Below are 15,143 nucleotides of genomic sequence, written 5' to 3' on the forward strand. Positions count from 1 at the left end.
CTGTCTCAAGGGGACAAAACACACACTGTGCAATACAGTGCTGTCCCTCAAGACACAAAATCACACCCACAGAGACCAGCGTGCATATGGACAGAAAATCACAAATCACACCTGCACTTTAGACACACACACACACACACACACACACACACACACACACACACACACACACACACGTGTGCTGAATCGGGTGACAAGGTGTTGAAAGCCCAAGAGGACTGCAGGGAGAGAGGGATGAATAGCAATGTGATGGATGGGGTGACAGATAGAGGACAGCAGCGGAGGGAGGGATGGAAGGAGGAGGTAGTGGGGTTGTGTGGGGAAGCGCCTTCATAAATACATACTTTAAATATGTATGTGTGCATATATAAAGTGGTGATGCACCCTTGACTAGGGAAAAATAGTTTTAATACACTAAAAGATGTGGCCGTCTGTTCGACTGTTTGAAATCATGCTGCACATTCCGGCCAATCAATTAAAAAAACGTTAAGTTATTTTACATTTTGTGCACTAAAAGCAACATGGCGGAGAAAATGCACAAGAAGCTGTCTTTACACATCTAAAGACAGAAGGATATATATATATATATAAATATAAAACAATACAATGAGCAGAAAAAGAGGAGCGATGGAGGCCTGTCTGTGTGTGTGTGTATGAGAGTCAGTGATGAAAGGCCAGCAAAAGTTCTACTGGGCAGCTGGAACAAATCCAAGAGAATAATCAACAAGGAATGCACACACACACACACGCACTTCTGAAAAGAAACAGTTCCCATCAGCCCGAGCCTCCATGACAACAATCATTCTGATAACTACCAGAATGAACTTTTAAACTGCTATTAAGACTGCTCAGTCATAGACCCACAATCAAGCAGTAATTATATGTGGAGAGAGGGGAAAAATGATATATAGAATTAAATTTGGATTTTTTGTACCTCAATAAAAATAAACATCTAGTTCATGATGTATAGCATGGAGTATATTTGGCATGCTGGTAGGTCTTTGTCTTACACTTGGCACCCGGTCTGTCTGTCAGTCCTGATTGTTCTCACCTGTTCATACAACCTACTTTATTGTGCATTCATGTGAATGACAATGGTGGAACAAGAACAATTCAGAAAAAACAAAAATTAAAATTATAGAGAAGCACGGTGGCAGAGGTGATTTTAAAAATCTGCTGTAAATATGAAATTATTATTTTAATGTGAACCTGGCAAATGATATGGTATTTCTTATATGTATAAATGTACAACTAACCCTTGTATTGGTTCTATCAACTGCAATCAGATGGAAACTAACCTAACCCAACTGAACACTGTGCCTCTAATCCCAGCCACATGTTCGGACCTCTGTAATAAAATACTGTGGTCAGCGATCAGTGGTGTTATACAGTGTCAACATGTAGCTTATAGCACCTACCATTCTGTACGTCCAGGATGTGATGTTTATCCAGTGTCCACCCTCCCATGTTGGAAGCATCCAGCTCATAGCCTTGCAAAATGGCCGTCCTCTTCTCCCACAGGATGAGGTCCAAGCAGGACTCGTATTCAAATCCCACCGACACTGCAAAAACACACATATACCAAAGCCAGTTACCCTCTATGTTTTCCTATGACTGTGTTCAAACAAAACAAAACAACGTTTGTGCGATTCAGAGCAAAGCAAACAGGTCCGAAGCACAGAGTTAACCTCCATCTGTCTGCTGTTTTTAACATCCAACTGACTCCCGCTGCTGGTTTACTGGGAGCCTTCATTCTCTGGCCCAACACACACACACTTTGACTTTCTTCTTTTCACTACTTGTCAGGCCTGTCCGCCTGTCTCCATGAAGTTCAACGCTGTAACGTCATGGGTGGGACACTTGCCAAATCAACACACACTGTCCTGTGCTTTTTCTGCCATTTTCATTGTGTGAACTGGCAGCTACTCGAGCCGTGTGCATCTAAAATCTAGAAGGAAAATCTTCAGGGGGATGAAAGAAGCAGCGAGATTCGAAAAGTGGTGGTGTGAAGTAAAAAGTGAAGGACAGGAGAAGGAAAAACAAAGTGTGTCACAGAGATTGTGTGTTAGTGGCTGCATTTTACTGTAATTATCCGTTTTAGATGTGTTATCATGACAGGTACAGTTTACGGCACAACATTTCTTTTATTTATCTCTTGTACATGTGCAGAACCGTCATGTCTTGGACAGTGTGATTATTTGTCAGTGTGCTGCTATAATCCCCAAGGTTTGTTTGAATTAACCTGATGTAATGTGTGCCCTGTGTGTCCGTTGGCTGCCAAGGACTGCAGACGGCAGACACGCTTCTGTGCCTCCCTTGGCATAAATCATCTGTCCTGCTATATCTGTTATTAATCACTGTCTGGGCCTGTACAACCATTTATTCATGTTGCCTACAAACCTTATCTTAAAGAGGTTTGTAGTTTATAATGCATAGTCTGATAGATGCTGACTGGCCGATCCGGCAGATGGTCTTAAAGCCAAAAAAAAAAAAAAAAGATTAGCACTCACAAGTCCAAAATTGTCCTAAATCTGGCATTTACTCTGAGAGGGATTACACTCTGATCTGTGGCAGATTCAGCAGGTCTTTGTGCTTTTTTTATTCGGGACATTTTACAGTACTTCATTTGTCAACCATAAAACCCCAAGACATCTCAGCAAGTTTTTGTAGTGAGTGTGAGATCACTGTTTACTGTAACATAAAATCCTGCACCTACAAAGAAACAGCACACTCAAGGCTACATGTAGAAAGAATGCAAACACTATTTATTGAATTATTAATTATACAAAAACCTAAATAAGCTGTCAATATAAATTGTCATCATGCACACAGGTGTTAGCAGTATTGGAGAATTGCTTACGTGTAGCATCATGTTGCAAAAGTATGTAACTACATCATTTTGACGGCCTTACAAATCTTTTTTTTTACAGATTAGCAGAAACTTCTCTGAATTATGGTCCTGGTCATAAATCATGCAGGCAGATGTGGGATGCTTTGATTTTTCCATGGTAAAAACAAAATCAGATCATTTTTCCTGTTTCTTGCACACCAATAGGGATTCAGAACATCAATGAGCCTAAACTCACAAACTATATATGTTTTTTATTTGTGCTACAATTAAACTTGCCATACACATTTGAACTTTACTGCAAAAAGTCAGGGGGTCATCTCAGGGCAAATGTAAAAGTAAGGTTAAGACCTAACAGTACTGTAAAGAAAATCCTCTATGAGTAAGGGACAGCTGGGAGGAACATTTCCTTTCTATGAGAACCAGACTCAGTGTGGGCGTCCAACTCCTGTGACTGTGACAAGTGGTATGCTGGGCCCAAACTTTTCAACACAGTAACAGTAAAAGTTTTCAGTCTGTATAAAATGATTGAACTACACAGGTAAATGCAATGGTGCAGGTGCCCTGCTGATGAATACAACCTTAACACTGTCTGATTTTAATAGTGGCCACGCATGGACTGTAATATTCCTGTGGTTCGGCTACTTTACTATAACTTATGGCCACCAATTTCACAAGTGTTACAAAACATGGCAGTAAATCGTCTTTATGTTAGACCCATTAAGCTGGGCTACCACAAGCATAACTCAGAGAGGAGGGCGTCTGCTGGACTTGTCCCTCATAAAGGTGTCAGAAGGGTTAGCATGCCCATTATGTTCCAGCCATTTCCCTGTCAAAGCTGTGTTTGAACCTGCTGCTTTATGCAGGTTCAGGAGACAGCCGGCACCACGTTCTGCACACAGTAAGTAGTGTGCAAGGAGTTGTTTTAGGATGAATTGATGCAACTAATTATATACGATTGATTCATCTATGTCACACAGTTGGACTGGCATTATCACTATCTTCCATAAGTGTCCACCACCTCTGGACTGATTGTATACCTGAAAGAGTAGACCCACTAGAGGGCAGATCAGAGCTAGTACTCCTTACTCACACAATGTAATCTTCAAAATTCAGATTCTGGTGCACACAGGAGACACTTGCAGGAACCAGTGTATGCTGATGTAAGTGCACCGTCTATAGCAGCTGTCTGCACAGACCAGCTGCATCTTAATCAGTAGCTTTTAAACAGAGCAATGGGTTATTCATTTACTGCTATTATATGGGAAGTCTTGGGATCTAACGCCTTCTGGTCGCAGAGCCTCACAGTGCTGCTTAACCTCCTGGCTTCTGCTCCATTATTTATAAAAACAGCACAAAGCCAGTTAACTGTAAAATCATTAGGGGAAAAGGAAAGCTTACCAAAACAACTCACTACATCAGCCCCTCTGCACTTAAATATGCTGTTTTGCCCCCTGAGTAATTAATAGAACTTCACCTCTTCAGAAGTTTGATTTTAAAGGCATCTAGCCTTTCTTGTTGCTACTCACATTTGGAGCAATGCTTCCAATTTCACAGTCCAAACCACCACTTGAAAAAAAGTAATGGAGTATTTTGCAGTCTGCAACCCATTCCTTTAAGAAACCTTGAAATGTGAGATATCTGCATTGGTGCGAATTACAGCAGCAGGCTTTTATCTATCACGCCATCTGATAATTCATTCTCCAGCAGGACAGACAACCAAAGCCAGCTAGAATGACATTCAGAGACAAAACAGAAGAAGGGGTCCTGCAACAGATGGACCACACCCCCACTGAGCCCTGATCTCCACATCATGGAGTCAGTCTGGGATTGAACATAGAGACGGTCCACACATGACTTGTGACAAGTTCTCCAAGAGGATTGGACACCACACCTGCCAAGCATCTTAAAAACATTCAAAGATGTGGTAGAGAAGAGATGCAGGGCGACAACACCAGATACTGCACTTTGTGTGAAGTTAACTGTTGGATAAAACTCATCACGACATTATGTTCGGCTATAGCTGCACTTTACATAAAAAATATCACACTGAGTCAATATTTGCCTGCCCCAGAAATGACAGATTGTCACACTTTGGGCCACAGAGCTTACGCAGACTAGTATGAAGGCCGCCAAAAGCCCACAGGAGGAGATGGAGGGCAGAATGGCGGCTAGAAATGTGCTCAAGACGTTCACCCAGGAAGACAGAGTTGCTTACTTCTATTAGAAAAACCCTAAGCTACTTGGATAGGTTTGGACATAAAATGCAGACACGTAACTATAACATGGACATCCTGTTTTTTAAATAATCAATCTTACATACACTGATCATCTAAAAAGGCTGGAAATATCAACCTCTTTAGCCTTCTTGTTTTTTACGCAATTTCCCTATTGTGGGACTAATAAAGGTATTCTTAATCTTAATTCTTAATCTTTAGCATACTCACCAACTGCCTCTGACAGTCCATAGACACGCTGTCCATAGGCATCGGTCTTGTCCCAGATAAAGGTGTACGACAGGTTTGGTTGGGCAGGGAACCATTTCTGGAAGAGGCGGCCCACCACTGCCACCATCAGGTGAACCTGGATCAATAGCAACAAACATACTGTTTGCTAAACTTCACTACAATCATTTCACAGTGACTGAACTGAAATGACATCTTACCTTCATCAGGTTGAAAGGTATGGATGACTGTGTCATGGTGACTTTGAGGACTGGTTTATATCCTGCAGCTCTGGAGCTCAGGTAAATCAGGTTTAGGTCACTTCCTGGTATTGAGGTGTCTTCTTGTAAAACCTGCAGAGGAGAAATCACAGGGACCAACTGGTAATTGGGCACAGCTTCATATAGCCACTAGCAGTATGGCATTGTGTGCATATATTTAACTCTGTAGGTAGTTTACACCTACCTACATTATTTGAATATGTTTTATTTAATAAAAAAATAAAAACATTAACATTTCTTTGACCTGCAACAAAATAAAACACCAAAGAATTGTGGTATCTGGGTTCAGTCACTGTTTTGTGACAACACAGTGAAGCAGTTGGTAATGGACTCTGGCTGCACTTCAAAAACAGTGCTTTCAAGTCTCCAGACCTGAGGGGGTCCCCAGCTTACCTCTTTGAAGGCATGTTTAAGTATATATTTTATTAAGTGCAGTGTGTGGTGAAGGACAAGTAGCAGGACCACTGATTTCAATCATAACACCCTCAAAGCAACGCACAACACACTGACACCACCTTGACCTTTTGTTATCCACCGTGAGAGATCGTCTTTTAGTTTCACATCTGCCACTTTGCTCACCGTTCACTGTCAAGCGCCGTATCATCCTCTGCTCTTTGTCTCTGCTTGTTAAAGAGGAGAAAATATCTCATTTCTGTGCAGGTGCATGCATAAGTGGCTTTAAGTATGCATATTATCTATGCAGGCATTCATGTGTGTTTTTGTCACAGTGTGTTTATGCACGTGTCCTTGTACTGAACTTGAAGGGGATGAGTCAGACTAGATCAGCGCTCTGTCAGTAGGCAGCCACATGAAGCATAGGACACGCAACATGTCCCAGTGTTGCTCCTGATGTGGGATCGCTGTCAGTGGAGGGATGGCACAGAGTTGGGAGGAGGGCAGCAGAGACAAGGCATTTCCCATCTCATGTTCGTATTTGATGGTAACAAGTGTTAACCTCTGAGAAATGAGGCAAAGACACGAGTTAAAAATCTGCAGTTCCCCCAGTGGCCTCTTGGGGCTAGCTCCAAAAGTAAATCCTTCCCTGAAGACTCCAATGTTTCAGATGTGTCAGAAAAACACACCTTTACAGCCAGGTACAAAATGTTTTTAGCCTATTGATGAGATCGCTTTTTTGTATCAACTGTATGTACACTTATATATAAGTTACTCATTGTTTTAAGACTAAAACTGCGAATGGGGTTAGTGACAGATGGGTGCCATCTCACAGAAGCTTCCAGCTTCCAGCTGCCACTCACGCCCCACCTCTTTGCTTATATTTGGATTAACCAGGAGTTAAGGCAAGCTCAAATGCAACATGGCAACAGTCCGAGCAGTCCAATGGGTGACGACACAGATTGGTTCCTAGTTGTATGATGATAAAGATCTGATGTCACCATCACAGATATTGTATTTAATATCCTTCTCATTTATTTTAATTTCCAAAAACACATTACTTTTTCTTTATAATTTATAATTTATTTTTACTTTCAGTAGAATATCTGCTTAGAATATCCCTGGCTTCTTGTTATTTTGCTAAAATATGTCACAAACAGTGATTATCTATTGGAACCAAAACTGTTTTTGTACCAGGCCTGTTCACTTTGCACTTTTTTGTGCCACCACCCAGTGGCCATTTGAGGAACTGCACATTTTGGCACCTCTCTGTTCTCTTGGGTTTATTTCTTAGCACAGCTGCTTTCTGCTCACAGGAAGAGTGCATGCATGCCCATAGATGGTGAGTACCGGGGGTCGAAAGTGAACCAAGTTGGTCTATGAATTGTGATGTGTGTTTACTTTGGCACTAGGTGTTCTAACTCATTGAAATTATTGTACACTCCTGTGATTCCAAGGAAGTAAAACGATATAACTTAACACTAATAGGACTGCAACATGTCATTTGAGGCTTTGCAGCCTGTGAGCTGTTTAAGTGCTTGTCCAGGTTTTGTTCTCTGTGGAGATTACATGTTCTCGCTGTGTTTGTGTTGAACTTCTTCCAGGTGCTCCAGTTTCCAACCACAGGCCCAGAGCCACCATTCAGATGTGGTTCTATCCGAAGCCGCCTTACTGTTAGTCCCCACTAGACCAACACAAGTTTAAATAAGATAAAACGGGCTTTTTCATATAAGTTCCCACACTTGCTTTAAGATCCTTTTAGCTCTGAGAGGCTGAGGAAACAAGGAACACATCTTATAAACAGCAGAATCCAAAGCAAATATGTGAGAATACAGAAAAGGAAAAATCCTCAGGTAATAAACCATTTGGACTGTTCCGGTGTTATCCTTTTCAGCTGCACTATTGCCTTTTCATTAGCTGGGCATTTAGCCTTCATTACAGATCCATTACATCCCCTTTAAGACTGCCCTTTTCACTGCCCTCCTCTCTAATGGACTCAGCTCCACCAAAACCTAAGAAGCAGCTTTCCATTCGCCTGCTTTTGATCTGTACTCACACACACACACACACACATGCTATTCTTTCATGCACACACTCCTTCTCTTTATCGCAGATAGACAGGCACACACTCACACGCTTGTCAAATAAAAAATAATTATAGAGCGCCGGTTCAGGGTTGTAAAAATATAAAAACACACACAGAGTTTTGTCATCTGGTTCATTTCCTCTGTGGACTGGTTAACGCAATGTGACGATAAAGAAATCACCCCCCCCCCCCCCCAACACACACACACACACACACTGTATTTCATCCTCCCAATCTATCCGGCACCCACACAGCCAATACACCTCCCTCTTTTCCTTTCTCTTACACACAACACACACGCCACAAAGATAACACAGTGTAATGTGTATGCAATTACAACATTCCTCCATGATGAGTCTAACTTGCCTGCCAAGAGAAACGTACTATTAGGTTCACAGGCAATTAGAGACAGGAGGTAGGGTGGGGCCCAGTGTGTGTGTGTGCGCACATGTATCACTAGTTTCCTATAAAAACAACCACTCCAGAGCCACAATTCCTCACTCTGTGGTAAGTGTGTGTTTGTCACTATCCCTGTCCGCCTCTGCAGGACACAGTCTGCTTAATGTGTTAGTGTTTAGCACGTCTTCCGACAGCTGGGCCTCAGGAGCCTGCTTCTCCTCTCAGTTTTGTTGACAGCACCAACGTGAGTGTAAACAACTAGGAAAATGAGTTGTACTATTTGACTTGGAAGAGCACATTACATACCTCTAAAAGGGAAGCGATGTATTTGATCAGTAAACTGTTTACTTGATTACTGCGTGTGTTTAAATCAACATGTCCAAAATGTGAAATGTTCTGCTTTCCAGTCTATAGCCCAAAGAGATTCATGACACCATGATATGAGCATATATTTGACGCTATGGATGTCAGACCATTGTTAAATTACAAGGGCCTGCTGATAAGAGAGTTCCCCCTGATAAAGTAATGCACACTCCAGAGGCCGGTCTCACCCTGCATGTAGGTCTGTACATCTCCAAAGAGGCCTTTTCAGGAACATTCTGAATATAAATGCTTCCTATCTTATCTCTTTTTACCACTAAATGGAGGAGTACTTTAGATGAATATAAGTAACCAGTGATGCAGTAACTTATAATACTATGTATGATCTCTCACGCATTTGTGTCATCCTTGTAGCCCTGTGAGCAAAGATGAACATCCCTAAGTGACTGATGTAATGTTGTGCAAGGTGGTGCTTTATTATATAATATACACTATTAATATACAAGACCCGTCATCATCACTTTGCATGCAAGCAACTTAGTCGCAAGAGACTGCGTGATTTTTTTATATTTTTTTACACTTTCTTATATAGACCTACACATTTTTAAATCTGTAAAGGAACCCTAAATAAAGCACATTATTAAATCACAAGTTAAGAAAAAAAATGCATGGAAAGCTTTTTAATAAGCTTCCGTTGCTGTGTTTTTATTACCTGTGTCTCAGGTATGATGGGCCCATCCTCAGGAGAACTTCTGTAAAAAGTTGACAGAGGGGAAGCAACAATGACGGGACTGGGTCTGATGAACCCGCTCAGGTCACAGCTTGGAATGTCATTCTCCTCCTGAAACAGCCCGACATGACATGTGTCATTCAGTGAGGCTTTGAAACACTGACTTCATTAGTCACTCACTTAGCCTGTCATGGAAGAACAATCAGACCAAGAATGCCATCTCGCTCCATATGATAATTGAGTCATTATGTCAGAAACACATGTAATAACTGCCTGTTCAGTCAGTGGGAAATAATAAAAGGTCAATGATGAAAGCTCCAGATATTTGTTCAAAGTAAAGTGGAACATCAAAAGCTACACTTTCAGCCTCACCTTCTTCATGACCAGCGTGTCCATCACATAGAAGACATTCCACGGAACCCACACCGTCCTGTACTGAGTGAGGAAGGGAGCGCGCTCAAAACTCAACGTCAAAGATGCCCCGCCATTGGCCAGGAGATCGAACCTGCCAACACATCCACAGCAAACCAATGAATGTAGTGTAAGTGCTGGAAAAACCCACAGTCGGCTGCAGAGGACAGTGAATTTCATTAGAGCGAATTAACATGTTGGCTTGATTAAGGCTGCATTGATTGAGTTGTGTTAACCTTAAAACTCTTGACGCATGTACCAGGGGATTTGCCCGGAGGAGCAAAGCAGTGAACCCATTGGCTCTTAAATGTTGAACTGTGAAGTTGTAATTGGCTCATTTAAATTCTATGAGTGTGTTTATGCCTTAGTGAATTTACATGCATTTCCCTGTGTGTGTTTACTGCACGTGCTCATCTGTAGTTGTTGCTGCGTGTGGGAGCACTTTTGTTCTGTGTGTATGTGTGTGAAGCAGTGATTGATTGCATCCTTGTGAATCCAATGCATTTTAAAAGAGTCTTCCATTCACACCTCTCCAGCTGATGTGCTTGAGATTGAAGAAAGAGCCTGGAGTGGAGAAGGGGGAGGTGGAGGGGGTCAGAGTAGAATATAGATGTGATTTAAGCACTCTCTCATTGTTTTGCTGAACTGGCTTTTCATCAAGTGTTTTATATTTTTTTATGCAATTTGTTAGCAGCTATATTTAAATTCCTTTGGTGACCTGTGATTTCAAGCAGAGATAAAAACCACTAACATCTCAATATGGTTCTTTGTGTGTTCACATAAACTTAGTATATAATGCCTCAATTAGACCAGGAGCCTAACATTCTAATAAATTCATCACCTAATTACTTTGCCTTCATTTCTAAGTTCCTCACATAAAAAGCATTGCTTCTCTAATTAGCCACAAGTAATATACTACTGTGGATGTTGATACATTGTATTTATTCATATGTTTTATAAAGGAGGCCATCCATAAACGATTAAGACATCCTTGTGAGTATGAGAAAGAAGGAATTTGTTGTCTGCCTTGTTACCACAAGGAGGCAATGTCAATAGTATGTGGAACAATTGGAGATCCCAGGGTAATCCCTGGCGTGAAACAGTATTGTATAACATATAGGTGTTGTCTGTGTTTCTTGTCTGTGCTTCTTGTAAATGAGACAGACAGATCTCAGTGTTTGCAGGAAGGTACACTTCTGTCTTCACTTCAGTGTAAACCACGGGTGAGCCTCAGGGGTCTGTCCTAGAGCCACTCCTATTCATTTTCTATGGTGTGAAAGCACTTGAAATCGTGTACTCGTATGCAAAACATAATGTGCACTGTATAAATTATACATACAATTCATTGCAAGCATGGTATAAATATAAAGAGTAAATACACACATGCCATCCTTGCGTGTTATAGTGTATCCGTGTTCAGGGTAGTGGACAAACGTCACATTGACTCCAATCAGAGGTGTTCCGTCTGCTGTCAGCACCTGACCTCGAATTACAGACACCAAGCTGGAGAGAGACAAAGACACATGGAGGAACAGAGCTTTATTTAGGCAGTTGCAAAACCTACAAACTAAATTACTGTTTGTGTAAGTGTAATTAAACGGGCAAATTGAGCCATCAGTGATCATTACTGAACTCCCAGGTTTCTCCGTGCTTTGGCAAAACCTATGCTGAGGCAAACATAGAGTGATACACTCACACAACCACACACAGTGACACAACAACTTATCACTGCTGTTGCTCCTCGAGACGGGAACTGCAGAGTGCACTGAGGCGTCACTTGAAACAACAACTGTGGTGGTAACTGCAAGGCTGTGGGAGTGGGAGCACTGTGACGGGACCCTGATGTTGCTGCAGAGCGCGGCTGCACTTCTCGTCACACTCATTAGCATAGGTTTATACCACAGGAGCTGCTTTCAGGTAAGGTTGTCCATTGGAATTATTGTCTTTATTCTAAATGTACAGGTTTCCTGTTTTTAGAAATTTCTGAACCGTACAGCCCTGACACTTGGCTCAACCACATTTTACAGGAATTATGTCTGTGAGCTCTAAGCTCAGGTGAAAGAAAAGCTCCCATCAGTCCATGAAGATTGCACATGTCTGATCTGTTCTGTCAGTCAGCTGACATACCAGAGAGCACAGGACCCTCTGATGCTACAGTGTGTCAAGGGTTGGCTGGTCAACTCTTTAACATTTAACAAGCCAGCCTGTGTGCCTGTCTGCCTCTGGCACTTGCCCTCTACTCTGCCCTGGAGGATGATCTTTGAGAGTCAGGGCAGGTTCTAGTCCTGTGAGGTCTGGAAGCTCTTGACGTGTTACCTGCCAGCTTGATATCGTCAGCGATGCTGAGGTTGCAGGCAATTGTGGACAGATGTCTCTGTCGTGATGTAATCCAAAAAGATTGGATCTGTTCATTCCAAGGTATGGTGGTCAAGTTGTAGTAGGCACTTACTACCTGCTAACTCTCACACAGGAACAAAAAGGCTGTGAGGGCTGATGCATTCCTTATTTTTAGTGAAAAGAAGGATGAATTTGTTGAAAAGACTGGGGAATGGGATGGCCTTGCTGCAGCGCTGTGACACAGAGAGTCTACAAAAGGACACAACCCTTCATTTGGGACCCAGCTACTTTCTGCTGTGGCTGATGGTAATTGTTTGTGCAGTTTCTGCCATTGAATATGAAGCTGGCTCCACAGAAGTATTAGACTGCTACAGCTAATGGCATCATTAACCATTGATCTGGGATATTTTTGTGCTAACTCACACTCAGTTTAAGGAAAGGAGAAATTAAAACATCACATATTTTTGTATGTATAAAACACCGATTTTAAATTGCATTCCGCTTCAAACACCTTCTCTCTCTCTCTCTCTCTCTCTCTCACACACACACACACACACACCCAAGGTCTGGTTTCAGGTCCAATAAAACATTTTTATTATAAGGTTGCAGGCCCATTCCATTATGGAAATACTGGACGTTTTTATTATAGGGTTGTGGCCCTGTGCTCTTATGAAACATTTAGGCAAGCATATAAAATATGTGACAAAAGCAGCAAAACGTCTAAACAGAAGTGCTGTCATGTTTCTTCCCTGTCAGTAGCTGTGCCTTTCACTCTGTGTTTTGCAGTCTGCCACCCTATCCTTCTCTTTCTTATCATATTTAATGAATGTTATGACTGAGGCAGATGTGAGCAGAAATGGCTCTTGGTGAGAAAAAAAATAGAAGCCTATATTGTGATCTCGGTCTCGCTGGCACTTTTTCTACTATATTCATCCAGACAGAAAGCAAAGCCAAGCTGCTACTTCTCATTTCATAGTAAATAAAAGTAGGATAAGCAATGACCTGCAGGCAGACGTACTGTGAGTCAAACAATCACGGCTATAGAAAGAAGACATTGAGACAGAAGAAATGACACGAATTAACCATAAACCCTCTGTTATGAAAAACGTGTTTGTACTGAAGAACTGGAAGTCATTCAGCATGTGTTTGGAAGAACTGTATTGAAGTCCTGGGTAGGCAGGATCTCTCTCTCTCTCTGTATTGACAGCTTTTTCACGCAGCTGTGTAAAAACAGATACAATGGTTCACATCAAGATATTTTTTGAAGATTTTTGTTTGGAAATCTGTGTGTTTTTTTAAACAAATTGCCAAAAATGATACCATTCCACTTGTAAACTGTAAGAGAGAGAGACATCTGGGCTTCTTCCTTTTTACTATACAGATTTTTATTCTATGCAGGTGATCATAGGTTTGATCAGAAATTTGCAGGAGAGAAACCTCTATGACATGTGGAGCCCCTGTTTTGTTTTCATTGGTACAACCTGTGGGCACTTGGAGAAATGGTGTACCCATTGATTCCTGTGAATTCATGTAAAATTGTTATTGATTTTGTAAGCACAAAGCGATGTTTGAGTTGTCTCTACTTGTAGGTTGCTCGTGTTTCACGACAATCATGAGTAAAACTTGAAAGTTACGTTAAAAGCCTGTTCTTCACTTTTTTAAATTTCCAGCTGTAGGATAACAATTCCTGCAAAATCAGGTGCAATAACCAGTGCTTCCGTCAAGTCTGAAGCTCACAGTGCTTCCACAGCAAGGCGGCTGCTGCATGTACATGAGATAGAGCAAATGATGACATGATTACCTTCTATTGAACGGACTGTCTCCAGTGATGGTGTGAGTGGATTCAGCACCAACCAGGAAGTGAATGCGCTGGTAGAAAGACCTGGCAGCCTGCACAAATTGAAACAATTCAATAGGTAAACGGCTGCACATGTTTTATTTTCTCAATCAGTGTCCCCCTTTCCTTTCCCACCTGCTGAGGAGCCAGTGATGACGGAGACTGGCTGAGCACCTCCCCCGGGTCAGGTGACCCTTTGCAGTATAACTGGTTCTGACAGGACGGCTGCAGGCAGCAGTCTGGATCCATGCAGTCAGCCAAGCCATCTGAAACACACACAAATCAGTACAGTCACAAAGCTGAGGGATGGTGGAAAAATCATAGGTGGATGAAGGAGGGATAGAGAGATGGATGGTTAGAGGGATGAGGAGGTAACTGAGGGATTAAGAAGCAATGAGGGATAATGAAGGGATTAAGAATAACAGGGAGGACAGAGGAATGCAAAAAAGAGATAGAGGACTGTCATGGTGAACTGGATGCTGTGTTATCTAGAACTTCTTTCCCATACGCCGCTCTACTTTCCATCCATCTGAACACTCACTTTCGGAGCCAGCCTCAAGTGGCAGCCGAATGAAACTGCAGTTTGTGGCATTCTTTACTGCTGTATATAACTGGACGTTGGTCTGATGCAAACATGTGAAAGCTGCTTTCCTTTTATAATAAGTATGTAATAAAACCAGGCAGCTTGATGGGTCTGTGAGAGTCTTGTACATTTTTCATCTAGCTTAGCATGTATCCCGGACAGACAAAAATCATTTCTTCCATGTCTGAGAGGGCTTTCATAAGCTAGGTCAAACATGAATGGGCTTCTGAGGTAGAACTAAGTAAATAAAGGCAGAGAGAGGATGTAATGAAAAGAAAGACACAAACTTGTGGTCTCAAAAAGGGGGAAAAAAGAAGAAAAAAATGTACACTATCAAAACAACAGGAAGATGGAGGGGCTACAGTGGAATCGGTATGTGAGCAGTATGTGTTTATTAGGTGCTGCCAAGAAGAATAAAGACAAAGTTAAGAAGGGAGGGAGGGAGGAGGAAAGATGGAGGGCTGCAATGTAAA

At 41.9% G+C, this 15,143-nt stretch overlaps 1 protein-coding gene across 2 annotated transcripts in view; it reads right to left on the bottom strand.

The window, feature by feature from the left end:
• Positions 1-15,143, bottom strand: part of tenm3 (teneurin transmembrane protein 3) — a 180,444-nt gene that overhangs the window by 43,832 nt on the left and 121,469 nt on the right. For both annotated transcript variants that reach the window (XM_028409964.1, XM_028409972.1), the window contains 8 exons: positions 14,223-14,353; positions 14,052-14,140; positions 11,297-11,416; positions 9,875-10,007; positions 9,485-9,613; positions 5,514-5,645; positions 5,296-5,431; positions 1,419-1,562 (listed from right to left, as the gene is read on the bottom strand). In XM_028409964.1, the coding sequence (XP_028265765.1) occupies positions 1,419-1,562; positions 5,296-5,431; positions 5,514-5,645; positions 9,485-9,613; positions 9,875-10,007; positions 11,297-11,416; positions 14,052-14,140; positions 14,223-14,353 (1,014 nt within the window). The remainder of the gene's footprint in view (positions 1-1,418; positions 1,563-5,295; positions 5,432-5,513; positions 5,646-9,484; positions 9,614-9,874; positions 10,008-11,296; positions 11,417-14,051; positions 14,141-14,222; positions 14,354-15,143) is intronic.

Source organism: Parambassis ranga, chromosome 1, assembly GCF_900634625.1.
Source record: "Parambassis ranga chromosome 1, fParRan2.1, whole genome shotgun sequence".
NCBI lineage: Eukaryota > Metazoa > Chordata > Actinopteri > Ambassidae > Parambassis > Parambassis ranga.